At 37.5% G+C, this 17,015-nt stretch overlaps 1 protein-coding gene across 5 annotated transcripts in view; it reads left to right on the top strand.

Annotated features, from left to right (window-relative positions):
• The window catches only part of LOC124163643 (metabotropic glutamate receptor 2-like), a 177,317-nt gene extending 163,488 nt beyond the window's left edge, over nucleotides 1–13,829 (top strand). For 3 of the 5 annotated variants that reach the window (XM_046540696.1, XM_046540694.1, XM_046540695.1), the window contains 11 exons: nucleotides 422–916; nucleotides 3,763–4,032; nucleotides 5,196–5,318; nucleotides 5,449–5,573; nucleotides 5,799–5,991; nucleotides 6,734–7,019; nucleotides 7,682–7,850; nucleotides 10,754–10,965; nucleotides 11,088–11,239; nucleotides 11,552–11,653; nucleotides 12,371–13,829. In XM_046540696.1, the coding sequence (XP_046396652.1) occupies nucleotides 422–916; nucleotides 3,763–4,032; nucleotides 5,196–5,318; nucleotides 5,449–5,573; nucleotides 5,799–5,991; nucleotides 6,734–7,019; nucleotides 7,682–7,850; nucleotides 10,754–10,965; nucleotides 11,088–11,239; nucleotides 11,552–11,653; nucleotides 12,371–12,552 (2,309 nt within the window). In that variant the 3' untranslated portion in view covers nucleotides 12,553–13,829. The remainder of the gene's footprint in view (nucleotides 1–421; nucleotides 917–3,762; nucleotides 4,033–5,195; nucleotides 5,319–5,448; nucleotides 5,574–5,798; nucleotides 5,992–6,733; nucleotides 7,020–7,681; nucleotides 7,851–10,753; nucleotides 10,966–11,087; nucleotides 11,240–11,551; nucleotides 11,654–12,370) is intronic. The other 2 variants (XM_046540697.1, XM_046540698.1) reach the window with 2 other exon arrangements.
• Nucleotides 13,830–17,015: the final 3,186 nt, after the last annotated feature.

Here is a 17,015-nt window from a genome sequence, read left to right as displayed (position 1 = left end):
TGTTCCTTACCATGAACTTTATGTACACAATTTTCCTGAAATACCTTCATGGCTAGTGGCTTAATCATTGTAGCCAACATTTTTCAATGTTGTTAAGGAGCAACAAGAATGATAAAGTACATACTTTGAAACAGCAGCTGAAGTGAAGCCCTTAACCAGGTTGGAAGTTCATAAAATTCCATAAACTGTGTCTTAAGGGAAAATGCCTTGCTATATGTGTATTATGTATGGTTTCTTATTGTATATATCCCCATTCATTTTCATCAACTTCAAAATTCAACAGCTCTAACCACCAGCAACTTCTTTGTACGTTGAGAATGTACAAAAATGCATCAACTCCTATTCTGCATCATATTTATATTCAGTGCATATCATTTTCAACCATTTTTCTGATGTGAGATCATCTGTACCTTGACTTCAGTTGTGGTGGTGTTTGCTGAGAAGACCACAACAATGCGCCTTTTGGATGCTGCACACAGAAATGGTGCTTACTCCCGCTTCATATGGATTGGGTCCGATGCATGGAGCAACCGTGTTGCCATCTCCCAGAGGTCTTCAAAATCGTCTCCTGTGGCAGTGGCCTCCAGGAAGGAAGAGAGTGCAAATGATGACGAGCCTCACTTTGCCCATCTCCGCTACTACCAAGAGCCTCCAGCCAAGTGGATGGATTCTGTCCTTGAAGGATCACTTGCCGTGCAACCCCTTGTCCGTCCCTTAGATGGCTTTGATGAGTACTTCACCTCGTTGACTCCAGAAGAGCATTCATCGATCAATCCATGGTTTTCTGAGTTCTGGCAGGAATCCTTTCGCTGCAAAATAGATACTGCCTCTACTGAAGGACCGACCAGTCTCGTTGACTATTCAGAGGGAACGCATGGAGAGGACTATCCGACCAACTTTCCTCACCTTTTTACAGGTAATCTATAGTAGAATTCTTAATTTGAGGCTTAATCCTTATGATGACTATCATAGGCACACCCCTTTCCCCTCCCCGCCCCTTCCACTCTTTGCCCCCCCCCTTTTTGGTATATAACCCACAGCAACGCTACTTGTACTGCTAGTCCTATGAATATGATACAGTGTATCGAAACTAGTCAGGAAAATAAAGTTCCAAATTGTAGAAACAGCAAAGTTTTTCATTCACAAACCATTACCTAGGGGGTTTTAGGGAGCAGCTGTTTCCCCTCGCAAGAGATTTTGTTGATGATAGGTAGGTATTTTGTGGAGGTAATTGAAAGCTTAGGTGATTACACCACAGGGAAGGGTATTAGTGTTTTACCTCAATAGAATTTCAGCATTAGTTATTTGGGTTTTGTGCACCAAATGTAAAAAAAGAATGAATCCAAACACATTTCTCATATTACATTTATCATTTATGTACGACTCAAGAGTTTTTTTGTTGACTGCATATAAAAAGTGCCAAGACATCCTCTCTGTATGTCCTTATTGATGTCACATAAGCATCAGTATTATTTTCAATTCCCCACATGTGACCCACTAATTTAATGGCCTTAGTATTTAATTTTAACAAGTACGGAATCCTTTTTTTTTGTCTCTAATTGATATACACAAGACTTTCCATTTAGGGCAAGGCTAGACCAATATTCAACTCTGTCCAAACAGTACTATCTTCATCGAATGCAAGCATTGCTTGAGAACATGTTCAAGGACATGGTAGGAATGATATTAATTTTGTTTTGGAGGCATTCAGTCCTATTTTAATTGACTTCAGAAGAAGCACTTCTAAATTTCATTTCAGCCATTCAGCAACTCTGCCCAATTTTATACACATATCAGGAATATTTGTGGCAGAGCCTTGCAGAAGTTAGGATTCGTGAAGCGTATTGTGGGAAGATTTTTGGATGAGAGAGTAAAAGAAAGTTGCTATTAGGAGTAAAGAAAGGTCCGACCAAACCTTAATATGCAGCAAGCATATGGGATCTGGTGCAGAAAGTCGGTGACCTTAAAAAAATACAAAGGAAAGCTGCGCGATTCATCAAAAACTGCTACTGGCACACAGATGGCGTTACCCAGATGTTAAGCGATCGGCTGGGAGCCAATAGAGACTCATAAGCTGCGTCCTAGTCATAGATTGTTTGAGCATTGGGAATGGATATCTTTCAGAGCGACATAGAAAACATCATCTTAGAGCCCCACCATATCTCCAGGTCCGACAGAAGTGAAAATTAAGAGAGGTATTTTGCTGAACGGATAGGTATGGCAATTCATTTTTTCCCCAAACCATAAAGAACTTTTATAAATGCTTGTCATAATTTTGTTTGAGAATTAGCTTTTTATATGTTGACGGCTGGTGTCCTAGCTTCCCCAGCCACACACCTTTTTAGGTGGCTTGCAGGATAGTATGTAGATGTAGATGAATTTTCCTTTGCTTTCCTCTCCTCGGATCTGGCCTTGATTCACTTTCCGAGTTTCCTCCCCCAAGTGCCCTGCTTCCCTTCCCCTCGTGGCCATTCCGCGGATTTTGAGGTCATGAGCTTCCAAGTAGAATATACCCATGTATTCATGTGGGCAAGGTAACAGCCAGCAATTTGCGGTCTCAGTGTTCAAAATCTCTTCAAATGTTGGGAGATCCTGTCTTCAGATCAGTGGTGAATCTAGGATAGGGACAAGGGGGGAGGGGGTGAGTAAGTGGCAACCTCCCAATAGTATTGCGGATCCGAAAAAATTACCATTCTATTCAGTGTAAATTGATTATTCAAGGGGGAGCTATAGCCGCCCCTCTTCCCAACCACCCTCCCCCATAGATCCGACACTGCTTCAGATGATATATCATTTCTGCTTGACTGGCATTTTTTTCATGATGAATTGGTTGTTTAAAACTTTTGGTACCATCTTAAATTGGAAAAATTCACCTATGAATTTATTTTTCAAATACAAACTTACTATCTTTCTGGGCCTCTTGAGTATATAAAATTGTTAATAAAGTACAATAACGTTTTATTATTAAGAATGGATTTTCACAAAGTAAAGCCAGAAACAATCAAGTTTATATAAAATTGTTATGTTTTGCACCCAAAACATTCCAACATGATTGATTAATTATTTAACTGTTATTCATTATGAGAACAGACAAAATACAACTGATAGAGCAGGTGCAATGCTTCTTTTCATGCCAATCCCTACACATGGGTAACCCTCAGTTATGCACCTGCCCTCCTCATGAACTCTACCACTAAACTACTTTTTGACTATGGCCTTGCATCTGCATATTTGAGTATACAGATGAGCAAATGGTACCTCTCTGGATACTCACATACATATCTGGGCACTAATGTACCTTCCTGAAAATGTGTTTGAGTTACGTTTGGGCAGTGGCGCCGGCTCCATGGGGCCTGAGGCCCGAGCCTCCTCAATAATTCATTATGAGAGTGAAGAAAAAAATGTGCCAGGCTTGTCGATTTTCCCCGGAGTGTCCAGATCTCGAGATTCGGTTATCAGGGTTCTAATGTTGATCATATGACTCTTCTAAGATGCTTAAAAAACTTAAAACTCACGACTTATAAAATTTGCCGCGGCAAGATCCCCGGTTTGGGCCCCCCCAATATTTTTTGTAAGTCGGCGTCCCTGCGTTTGGGTACTTGAATATCTGTGTTCACCTTCATTTATCTTACTCCAAGGCCATATACAAGGTTTACTGATCCTTCCAGAAAGTTTTGATGCATCATATTTTATATTTTTACTTTGATCTTAAGTATATATGATTTTTCAAGGTACTTTCATATACATAATCTTTTTCTACAGCAGATCTGTACTCTTCATCTCCTGATGCTGGATTGCTTACAACATCTGAACGACCACGCTGTGACCCTGACCTTAGGATATCATCAGCCAGGGGATACAAACAGCAGAGATACCTCCACTTTGTGCGAGATGCTGTTTACTCAATTGCCATTGCCCTTCACAATATGTTTATTGATTTTTGCGGTCCTGACTACTACGGCCTGTGTGCTAAAATGAGACATATCGAAGGAGAGGAACTAAGAGAGTACATTAGAAATGTTTCATTCAATGGTAAGGCTTGTGAAAATAACAATAAGATGCAACACAGTAACACTGTTAATATTACGATACCTCCACTGCAAAAGCACTCAACAATCACCCAACAAATCAAATCCGCTCATCTAGTAGCCCAATAATACGAATGCGCTCAGCTGACAGTGTTCGGAGCATAAACGCTCACCTTCAAGCTTGGAGAATAGGAGATGAGCGGTTATGCTCCGGACAATGCTAGCTGAGCAGATTCGTATTGTTGGGCCACTAGATGAGCGGATTTTATTCGGTGGGCGATTGTTTAGCGTTTTTGCGGTGGTGGTATCAATTACTGCATCTGTGTCCCTGACAGCATTCAGTACCACTTATTTACGTAGTGCATGGAAATAGCAATCTATTCACCCAGTGAATCAATGTTATGCTTATCACAGTTAAACTCATGTTAGACATGTTATTTATGTCTTAAAATATACCTACCACATTTTTTGTCACAAAAGAATTTTTCATTTTTTTGCTCAAAAATTCATTAATTGTATCCCTGGGCTCACTAAAATGCATGGGTGTTGCCAAGACAAGGCTGGGAGATGCTGCCCCATGTAAAAGTGAAGTTGTAGGTATAATTCATTAACATCCTGGTGGTGTTTATGGCTAAGTCCCTACCTATCACAGAGATCAAGGGTTCTAATCCTGGTTTGGTAGTACATATTTCTGCGGTCCCAGTCATGGTTTTATGTGGTTTTCCAGCAAGGACATTGTTTGAGGACTTAATGGTATTAAATGTGCATGATGAAATAAAGACACAGGTCCCTTGCTTCTCACTGGGAGGGGCCTAATAAAATACATATCTCCTCATTTAAATGTTACTTATCCCCTTAACTCATGTATCCCCTACTTTATATCCTTACTTTGTTAACTTCAGATACCGGCAAAAAACAGAGGTAAAAGAGAAAGGATTGCATAAGTCGCAACCTTGTGGTACTTTTTAAATGCATCTTTATTCCATCGACTTGACAATGACAATTGAGCAACAATACACTCACCGACAAAAATACGGCCATTTGAGCATATTCAAAACTTCGGGCCAATGCTATATTGCTTAACACTTACTTGCTTATTTATGTGTGAATCATAAAAGCTCCCATGAAGCCGAGCAACTTATATTCCTCTTACGTTTTTCATTGCAGATGTGGATGGCAAGCTGTTCAAGTTTAAAGATGGGAGGGATGGACCACCTCGATATTCAATTCTCAATTTCCAGAAAGACGATGATGAAGGGTATCACTGGAAGCCTGTTGGAAATTACTCAAGTTAGCATTGAAACTTTTATCTTTAATGCAGTATGTTAAATCAATTGAAAAGTGCTACAGTCAAAGTTTTTCCTTATGCACAATTTGTGTGTGTTGAATGTCATTAACTCTGATTATTTTGTACTTATAGTTGAAAATGGATCGCATGTGATTAATATTGACCATGAAGCAATTAAATTTCGGCAAGGAGATGCCAATTTCCCTGAGGCTTCTTGCGGCAAGCCCTGTGCTTCTGATCAAATAAAGATTCGAGATGTAAGTACTGAATTATTTATTTTCTCTCATTTGTTAATTATTTGAAATGTGAGTAAAATATTTGCTTGAAGTCATCATAAAATTTATTTAGTGTAAGCTCTAACTAAACATGCGTAACCGACAACCTTTTTTATTAATGTGGCAAATGATTTATTTTTTTAAACTCGTGAGAGACTTGTACATTTAGTCGGTAATGCTTATTATACCCTTGTAATTTTTTGGCAGCGAGAAGATATGTGCTGTTGGCGTTGTCGAACCTGCTCTTTCTATCAGTTTAAGAAAGATGAATTCCACTGTGATGATTGCCCGAAAGGTCAACTCCCTTCATCTGACTACACATATTGCGAGGACATTCCTGAAAAAGTGATTGATTTCAAGGATCCATGGGCTCTTGGTGCAATGGCTATTGCCTTATTCGGTGGGTACTGGTAGCTTCGAGGAAAAAAAAAGGAAATTGGAGGTTTAAAGATAGTAGTATTGAAACAGAATGTGCAAAATCCAGGTTAATATTTTTTCTTGGTTTTATTTTGAGCGATGCGTCTTTTTATTCTTTGTAAAAAAATGGGCTTACATATTTAATTATATTCAGACTCCCAAAAGTAGATGCTCTAATAAGATGATTTTACTGCTTTTAAATGCTTTCATAACAATCTTCTTCGAAGTACCTTGGTGTTGAACCTATTGACCAGCTGATCCATGACTTTGAGATCCTATTACTGGTATTCCACCCTATTAGTTCAACATGTTAATACTTACGAGCTTTTGCATAACTGGTTTGAATAGTGTTGCAGACTGATATATTGGCTCTTCCAAATATATTCTTTAATTTTATTGCACTAAAATAATAATGATGAATTAATTACTATCATAATTAACATTTAAAAATATTTGATCATACTAAACGATGTTTTTCAACTTAAATAATGTCAAAAAATTGCATATAGATGGATGAAAAAAAGCTCCATGATGTCTTTTTTCTTTAAGTGATGATACACTTTATGAAATTGCCCTCGACATCTCTTGATAACATCCCTGGAAGGCTAGCACAAATAGGGTTAATTTTTTGGTCCTTGCAAATCTTGGTGTTGCTATCACAAATTGTCACTAATTATCTCTGTTCAATTTATTAAAAACTAATATTTCCATGTCCATAATTTTAGGGGTCATACTGACTATAGCTGTTGGTCTGGTCTTCTGGTACTATGGAGATACTCCAGTCATCAAAGCATCTGGTCGGGAGCTGTCATCTCTGCTACTCCTGGGAACTTTGGCCTCATTTCTGGTCACCTTTGTCCTTGTGGGCACCTATCCAACTCCTTTTAGCTGCGGACTCTCTCGCTTCTCATTGGGACTTTGCCATTCCCTTTGCTACGCAGCCATCCTGACAAAGACCAACCGTATAGCCAGGATATTTAACTACAACCACAGTGCGCCACACAAGACAAAGTAAGTGGTGGTGGGTGCTGATGATGCTCCAATTTCCTTCCATTTCATAACTTCACCTTCTAAGTAAGTTCCATCGGCAGATATGTCAGCTTTTGCTTCTAAGCGAAAAGTGTCATAACCCAATCAACATATATCTGCTTCTGGGGTAGGTTTCTTTTCAAATTATTTAGTGTGCAGCAATCAAACTTTTGAATAAACAATCAAAATAAATTATATTTTTATGAAATTATATCACTACTACCTATTAAAAATCGATAATTTTTAGAGTTGAAAAAAAAATATCATGTTGATATAACAGAAAATTACAGAGCAGAAATTATTTTACGAAAGATTTTTACTTTATTTAAATACCCTTGGTATTTCTCTACTACTCCAAGTGGGTTGTACTGAGAGGGTTAATTATGTTGACTTTGGAGCTCATCTATTATGTGGCCAGTCACTTTTATTGTAAATCAGGCACCTAGCCAGAATTTATTTTTTCTGGGGGTTTAATACAAGTGAATTAATATCAATAAATGAGCTATACATGTCAACTTTTTAATTTTATTTCCTTGAATGTGGATATTTATGGTATGCGAACAAACAAATTAGCTAAAACATTGTATAATTTGGCTTGATTCATGAAACATTAACACAATTTTGGAATTTTTTTTTCTTCTTAGGTATACTAGTCCACAGTCCCAGTTGGTCATTACTGGACTGCTTACTTCAGTAGAAATTGTAGTCAATGCCAGCTGGCTCCTATCTAGTCCTCCAGCAATTACTCATGTATTCCCTGATCGAGAGACTCGCTTACGGGTTTGCCTTGGGCTTGCAGACCATTCCTATATTGTGAGTATGAAATGTGGTTCCTGGCATGATATGTTACTTGCTGAGATAACTAATGTTACTTGCTACAGATGATTATAGTTGGTATCATCCTATAATCAAGAAAATGACTGCGAACTAGTCATTGCCAAACCTTTATGCAGTTATCTTTATGTGCACGAAAGGTATAAAAATCCATCGAGGAAAAAGCATTTGTCTTGACTGGGATTTTAACTTGAAGCATCCTAATTTGGGCTTGGTGCCTTGTCACTTAAGCAACCATGGCATGTATTTTCTCAAAATACTCTGCCTAGCTAACTTTACTGGTGAAGTACCTGGAGCAAATTGAGGAGTTCCAGAGTCGAATCCTGATCAAGGCAAACAGTTTTCCCTGTGTGATATTTGATTAATTGGTCTCATCTCACCTGACTGGAGTCGTGACTTTATGTCATTTGATTAAATGTTGTATGAATTATGTTGGTGTTATGCTACAGTGCTGGCTCCCCACCTTGCAGCTCCAGGTTCAAATTCTGTTGGTGGTAGATATTTTTTGAAGACTGCACAATCTTGCTTCTACTTTTGATAATCTTGCAAACTTTGTAGAGGGCACTTCAAGAACAGCACTCCCTTTATCAGATGGGTCATTAAGCCATAGCTCCCTGGCGGCATCTTTCATTTTGGCATCTTACAGCAGGCTAATGACAAAGTTACTTTTCCACTCTTCCCCATCCTTCTCTCATGGCACCACTGACCTCAGCAGCCAGTCACTTCCTCCGATTATCATACTGATATCATGTTGCTGCTTGAGTTAAAAATGCAAATAGGATTGGTGGTTCTCCACATTTTTAGTGGCAGGCAAAGGTGCAGTGAAATTAAACCCTGGCTATTTTTATGATCAAGAAGATTGTTGGTACATACCGTATTTCTCCAAATATATTCCCCCTTTGAATATATTCGCCTCCCTTTAATTTTGAGGCTTCAGTTTCGGGAAAAAATTAGATAATGCATTTGAATATAGTCCCCCCTTTACTTTCACCATGGGCCTTTTTGGAAAAAAAGGGGGGAAACACTATATTCAATAATATTCAATTCAATCTGATAAATATGGTGTTATCATGGCTATAGTTATGGGTATGAATTCACATCTTCCCTATTTATGGGAAGTTGGTTTGAATCCTTCCTACCCCGCTACTCCTCCAATTTTCTAGCCCCTCTCCACACATGCTACCACTATTGCACACATATGTATGCATACATATTTATATTCTGAACAACGAGCTATAATGAATACATGTCTCCATATATAGAGTTTGCATTTATGCAATACATACTATATTCTTTTAATTTTGAGTGTAGTGCTCATAATTTCAGTCTGCACCCTAATGATGGGAAGGATAAATGAGGAATCTAATACAAAGCACTATTAAAGATAAAAAGACTCACATGGCTAAATTTTCAGTGGCGCTACCACCTTCCTCGCAGTTAGGAAAAAGACTGTGGGTAAAGGTGAGCTGGGTGAGCTGAAGGAGGTGGAATGGTGTGGAGGAATGGTTCGGGGGGGGGGGGGGGGGGGGGAAGAGTGGGCTGAGGCAATCAAAGGGATTATCTGTTGATACTTAATCTGGGAGGATAAAATACTTTGAATAGCCAAATGTAAATTAATTTATTTAAATTGAGTTTAAGTGGGTGGTCTGAGGGGGAAAGGGAGGCAAAAACTGAAACATATAGTAGCAATCATTAAATGGATGCTGATGAGTGGCTGCACGTTTTGCCACAGGGAGGGACACAAAGTGGGAAGAAGTGAATGATGCCCTGTGGATGTTAATTCTAAGGCTGAGGGGAGTTGAAGATTTTCCTAAGTGTGGCCAACCTGGAATATTTTTGTGTTAAATATACATACATATATAGTGTTCAAGGGAGGAGGAGAGACTTAAAAGAGCCACCCTATGAAATTTCTAAGGTACTTCGAAGTAGCTGATCCGTAGTTGAAGTAGGTATCAACTGAGCATAAGGTCATATGCATATCTCTTTTGTCTTGCTCTGCCAATGGATATCCCTTGAAACCAAAGTCTTGGCACTTTTAGCAACATCCTGTGGGCTGTTTTGGCATGTTTACTCCAACTTACAATTTTCTGGTTGGGAAACATCCAATTGCTGCTCTATAAAGTACCTATCTCTATCACATCTGAGGACAGCATTATTCATGGGTATCTCACAAGACCTGGGAGAAAAATAAACATACAGCAGACTCCCGATTATCCGGCTGCGGTTTATCCGGGTTTCGGATTATCCGTGCATGATTTTTTTACTCTCGCTCAATTTTTTCCGCGACCTTTATAAACAAAATAAAATCAGACGAAAAATCATCGGAATTACTGTATTAATGCCAGGATAAAGTGGGCTTATTATTTCCGTTGGAATCCCCTTCGTAAAACGGAAGCGATTGCGTGCTAGCTGCATTCACGGGAACACCGTGTTCCTGTTTTCCAAGCCTCGCAGTGTGCGACCGCGCTCCGTTAAAAAGATCGTAAACTGGCGAAGAAAGCTCTCTTTGAGTCCGGGAAGCACTCTAATATAACAGAATAACTGCATAAATAATAAAATATTATTTGTTTTAGGTAAATTATGAATATTGCAAGACATTTAAGTGAAAGTTTGGGTTATTCGTGTTTTCCGATTATTCGTGCCGTCTCTCCTCATCATTAGCCCGGACAATAGGGAGTGTACTGTAAATGTATATGACCCATCAGTGAGAGACACTAGGTTAAAATTTTCAGAAGTCTGTTCTCCTCCATGGGCATAATTCCTTTCCCATCAATTTCCTGCTGTGGTGCTTATTGAAATTTTTTCATCAAAAAATTAAACAAAAAAATCTTTTCTAGTTTTAAAACTTTACAATGCTTCATGATTATAATTTTCTTTTTTAGGTTGGATTGGCCTATCCATTGTTTCTTGTCTTACTGTGTGTTGTTTATGCTGCTCGAACGAGAAAATGCCCAGGTGGATTCAATGAGGCACGATATGTGGCCTTCACTTCATACACAGCCATTGTTGTTTGGCTGGCATTTGTTCCTTTATATATAGCTTCTACATCGCAATCTATCAGAGTTGTAACTCTGGCAATATCACTGTCGTTGAGGTGAGTGTATTTTACCCTGTAAAAATCAGCTCTACCGTTGACAACCATATTTTGTCTGTACATTGTAATGTGCTTCGCTTAAATATTTTATCTGATTCAAAATTATTTCTCATTGATTTCAGTGGTCTTGTACAACTTGGTTGCCTGTTCTTTCCAAAGATGTATATAGTTCTCTTCAAACCAGAGAAAAATACCAAAGAGATAGTTATGGCTCAGCATAGAAGCTCATCTTATGTTCCTTCTCCATCAATTTCAAATCCAATGATAATGGAAGGTAAATATTTCTAAAGGCCGTTATACATGGTGACTGATCATGCGAATGAAATCATTCGCCATGTATATGATGGAAAAATTCGCGAATGAACCTTCATGTTGCATGATCATTCAGTGAACATTAGAACATGTTCTATTTGCTCGCATGATCCTGTGAATGATCACATGATCATAAACATTCGCATGATCATTCACCGTGTATAGTGGCCTTAACAGAATGTAGAATTTTTTCAGCTTCAATTAAATGAACTTTATCATCCTCTTAGTGGAGCCCATCAAATCTACAAAGTCATTTTTCTTAACTCCTTTGTAGGAAGTGGGGATAGCTGTTCGTATATTAAGCCTCCACCTCAAGAGGTAGTGAGGATGGACCATTTGGATGCTCAACAATTTTCAACTTCATTGCCCAAGATATGTAAGTAGGTAGCCGACTTTCCGAGAGTGAAGGCTTTCTCTGGCTCAAATTTTGACTCAATCTTTCGGGTTTTATCCCCATAGTGTCATAAAATTTTCCTCCCTTTCTAAATTTCTTTCTAATAAAAAATATATATTGCATGGCATAATTATATCATGAAGTCATCCAGCAAAAAAATATACATATGTGGGAAGAAAAAATGTATGGAATATATAAACTCAATATCATATGCCATATTAATATGAAGGAAGCTAAAAATACAATTTTTTAATTAAATGAAGCTCATTTATTATTTGTGATCATTAGTCATTATTTCAAAACATGGAAAAAATAATATTTTTCATCAAAATTTCTAGGAGGTAAGCACAGTACAATGCACCCTTAAAAGTATGTAGTATGTAGATTTGAAAATATTTTCAGCCATCCTGATAAATAATTTCGCATGTTATAAATTAATTATTTTCTTGAATTGAAAGGAAAAAATATTTAAAGTACATACGTAATTAAAAAACAGACCTTAGTCTCTTAAATCTCCTCTGACTGCTCTGAAGGGGTCAAATAAATCTCTTCTACTCATGAAGGGTCATGGACACAAGATTGCCGGAAATCCAAAAAGTGGGCAACAGATTTTACAAGAAAATTTATAAATGTCTTTTGAATTTCCAAGCTTTATCTGAATAGAGTCAATTTGAATTTAAATTTATTTGATCCTTTCAGGGAGGCTGAAATCAGGTATTCATACTGTTGTTCCACCTAGGAGTTCTGTCACGGACAAAGTAACAGCAAATCCTTCTGCAAATGAGCTGACCTTGCCTCTGCCGAACCACGTCAATCATCACCATCTGAGCCTTCAACATCACAAGCAAGCACATCAAGATGGGCAAAATAGAACTATGTAATATGAAAATTCATTAGGGGGATATAAGCCTTTCAGTCAATTCAATTAGGTACCAATTTTTACCCCATCTAAGAGAGTCAACAATTATTTCTGGTTTGCATGAAGCATCATATGATTGATTGGTTGGGTCTCTTATTATATTTTGAATAAAAATCAATGGCCCAATGACTACTCATTGGTACTGTCAATGCTGGACTGAGAAGAAATCTTCTGGCAAATTATTGGTGCGGATTTGGAAGCACGGCAAGCTGCAAGATGTTTTGATGCAATTTGTTTGTTGTCTTAAGCGGTGAAATTCACGAATAGAAATTGAATTTTCTTCTAGGGAAGGACTACGTACTTTCTTATGCTATTTCCATGCTAACAGAGCCATTTGTAAGCACCAATAATTTTCATTCAATTTAATTGGATAAATCTGAAGCAACTTTTGGCTCTTCACTTTGACATTCCTACAGATTCTGTGAGCCCAAATATTGCCACTGATTATATGTTTATATAATGGCTCATTATTTGGGCATCCTTAACTCAAACCTGTCCTTGGCATAGGCCATGCAAGGTTATGGATGCTTTATCATGGATATTTGTATTTGACAGAAAGTGTGTAGCCTATGAACCAGAAAAAATAGTGTTTCACTTACAACTTTGCCGGAAAGGAATAACAAGAACATATCCCAAGACTGATGTGAGTTTGTTAATGTTTCTGTGCAATTTAATGATTCATTCATCAACAAAAATGAGATTGTTAACTTGTCATCACTCAGTCATTATTAGACATAGGGTTAATCAAATCTCATTTCTCTAAGATACTTCAATGGTTGTGCCAGCAAACTATTAAGTCCTGGCCAAATATATGTTCCTTTTTCCAGTTTTAAAAATATCAGTATTGCTGAAATGACCAAAATATCAGTAAAATGATTTTTATCATCAAAATGTAATTGATTCTTGCCTCAATTGATCTCAAAGTTACCTGAATATTAATGTAGAGATAGAAATTAAAATTGTTTGTTGAGAAGTTTGACTAAGAAAACAACTGTCAAATTAACTCATTTGTAGATCACGTCTCAAAAATTAGGAATGTATATTCTACGGGAAAAAGAAAAAAATGTATATTTATGATTGATTTGAAGTTGTATTGTGAGACTGTAAATAATGTATTTATTATAAGCTTGATTTACGGAATCAAAACTTAAGTTTTTGTTGTTTGTAAATAGTTTTATGTTGTTAACTATTTTGTGTAAGATATATTGTACATTTTTTAATAAATATCATTGAAAATTATGTTTCACTTATATTCTTTTAGGTTTCTTCCCTTAAGTATCACATAAATTCCGATGATATAAGAGATGTTCTCCTCTTCCTCATTGTCAGTAGCAAACATAATAGCTGCTGAAACTTGTCAGACTTTGAATGATGTCTGCTCAATTCTCTACATACACCAACGTTGGTGGGGAACTTCTTTGGAGAGGGTCAGGGTGGGTTGGGCTGATACAGGTGATCTTTGCAATGAGTAAAGGTGGGCACAGGGCCAGATCAAAGGGCTGTGTGGCTCCGGGCCCGGGCCCTGAGCCAATGTAAGGGTAAATCTTACATAAACAGAAAAAACCATCATGTATGAAGGGATTCGAAGTGAGGCTGGGTTGTTTTTTGGTTAACATGTAGTCGTCAACACTGATGTTAATAAACGGAAAAATGTGTTACTTGCATTCCCTGTTATTATGTAACAAATTGCATAACACCTTGAAACAGTAGGCTTCCCAAACTCCCACCAAATGGGCCCCGGGCCACCCTCATCCTAAATCCAGCCCTGGAGGTGAGTAAATAAATTTCAATTGTATTTAATTAGACACACAATGCAAATCACTCCTAAAATTTGTATTTCAAAATAATTTCTTAAAATATAATATACAGACCATCTTCTGACTGTAAAATTTAAAATGCACAAAGTAACATGCATTCATATTTATTCTGTTCAATGAGCATATATAATGGAATACCTATGTAATTCCACAGGAATATATCCAATAGGAACTAGGATTAGATTGTGCATCTCAAAATCAGATATATATACACTTAACCCTTTCCTTCTGGCACCTAAGAGAGGAAGATGTTTTTCATGCTACGAGTAGCATAAGAATATTTTAAACCTCTCTGTACGGAGCTCTTTTTTGCGGGTGAGTTGACCGAGTATTTTCGTCCCTCAGATTTGTGGCCCAGCTCAATGGGGCACCCATCCCTTACCCCAGACCCTGGACTTCACCCTCTATCTCTATCATAGCATGAATCCATGGTCAACTTATTGCATTGCCAGTGTTTTTTTCAACCAAATATTGTAGTTAATTTTAAATGATTTACTCTCCTAAAAGAATTACTAACATTTTTTCAAGCATTTTGGAATTTTAAACAGGTTTCTAGCATTGATAACTACAAAGTTAGTCAATATAAGGTAATAAGACTATAAGTCCGGAATTCCGTTATTTTTAGAGCTAAAATTCCATTTTAAAAATGTGTGGGTACAGAACAAAACGAAGAATTCATTTCAAAGTATAAAAACATAGTAGTATGCAATAAAGCATATCACTGAAAAAAACTATTGAAAACGTAACTAGTATGCAACGGATTCTTGCAGTGAGGATGGCCATTAATGAGTGGGAGGGTCGGACTTTACTGCCTAGGAGTGGCCCTAAGGACTTGCTAAGCTAGGTCTCAGGCCGGGCCTGAATGCATCGGACAATTGCTACCTCAGCGGTCACTTCCCTTCCCTCGCATCGGCCAGTCGAGCCAACGTCCGGTCGTCTGCGTTGAAAAATCCGCGACAGGTATACCTGATGTCAGGTGTTCTGCATATGAAAATGCCCGTCGGCTCCACCCGACGTCTGACGCAAAAGTGTTAAACCCTCTCTGTGAGGAGCTCTTTTTTGGGGGAGAGGTACCCTAGTATTCTCGTCCCTCTGAATTGACGCCCAACTAATGGGGTGTCTGGTCTTTACCCTGGCCACTGGACTAGACACTCTAAACATATCTTAGCACAAGAACATGGTCCATTTATTGCAGTACCACTGTATTTTCAAACCATATATATTGTCAAGAGCCATCATTTGTAGCATAAGCTTTCATACTTCAGGACATGTTTTACCCATAAAATATGGAGTATTATCACACTTGCAGATAATCTTTAAGCTTTTTCAATGACATACATTTTCTAATGGACTTCAAAGACATTCTAAGATTTTTATTGGTTTCTTGAGAAGACCTCCATGGACATCAGTTTATTCATTCAGGAGTACATAGCATAATGGTATCCTTGGTACATTTTATGATGACTGATGTACTTCCTCTACTCTCAATAACATTATTCTAAGTTGAATGGCCTCTCATTATTAAATATATATCAAAATTATTCTGCATGCTTCATTGCAATCTTCAGTTACTATAGGATAGCTATGATATCCGAGAATTAAAATGTTGAAAAGCATTTTTTGTCAAAATCACACTACTTAGGCAAAGTAATACCTGATTCAACAAAATAAATCATAATACAAATGAGTATCATTATATTTATTTATAATTTCCCTCCATTTAGCATGATAGGTTAATTTTGTACAATTGAAAATAGTTTCATCGCTCTTAATGTTATTTTCGTAGTTTTCTTTGAAATATTTGGTTTTAATACTAAATGTGAGCGAAGAAACAAATATGTCAACGCTTTGATGTGAATTTAATTTTCCCACAAATAGTTAATCCTTCATCCTATAGGAAGAGAATACGCAAGCGCAACGTTCAATCAAATGCTGTTTTAAGTTATTAAAAACAATGCTTTATTAACATAAACCTCTCTTGAGTGTGAATGAAAAAAATTTATTTTTCTTATGAAGACATATTTTTGAGTTGTCATTGGAAAATTTCTGTTATTAAGAGTCGCGCTGAGAAACGTTACGCAACTATTTTCATCCATTGTCGAAGTACCGCTAAGTCCGCTGCGACACGATGATTTTACAGATTGCGGGTGTGGGCAGCGTTTGTATCCGTAGTGCGATACGGCAGTTTTCCCTGTTTCCGACCGTGAATTGCCAGAGTAAAATGAATCTCTCCAGCATAGAGAATAACTTAGTGAAAAGTGTGGAGACTGGAAATGTGAGTACGCATATGTACCTGATATTTGAGTTACAGTCAAACATTGATACCTTTTTAACTTTTAAATGTCATGGTGTATGTCATCTTTGAAATCTCATGATAAAGTGAAGTATGTTGTATGTATTTTGTCATCGCGGTTAGTTTTGTCTCACTTGGCATGTAGCCAAGCTTTTGCTGTGGAAATAAACCTGAGGTGAAGTTGTTCGAATAAGTATTAACTTGTAGATTGTGTTCACTATTCCTACGTCATGGACTTGTCATTATGAAATTTTTGGTATGATCTTGTACATGGTGATTATTTAATCTCGGGGACCTTTATTCTTCCAGTTGGTG

The sequence above is a fragment of the Ischnura elegans genome, chromosome 8 (assembly GCF_921293095.1).
Source record: "Ischnura elegans chromosome 8, ioIscEleg1.1, whole genome shotgun sequence".
Taxonomy (NCBI): domain Eukaryota; kingdom Metazoa; phylum Arthropoda; class Insecta; order Odonata; family Coenagrionidae; genus Ischnura; species Ischnura elegans.
The sequence above is the reverse complement of the archived record's forward strand: the minus strand, read 5'-3'. Positions and strand labels throughout refer to the sequence as shown.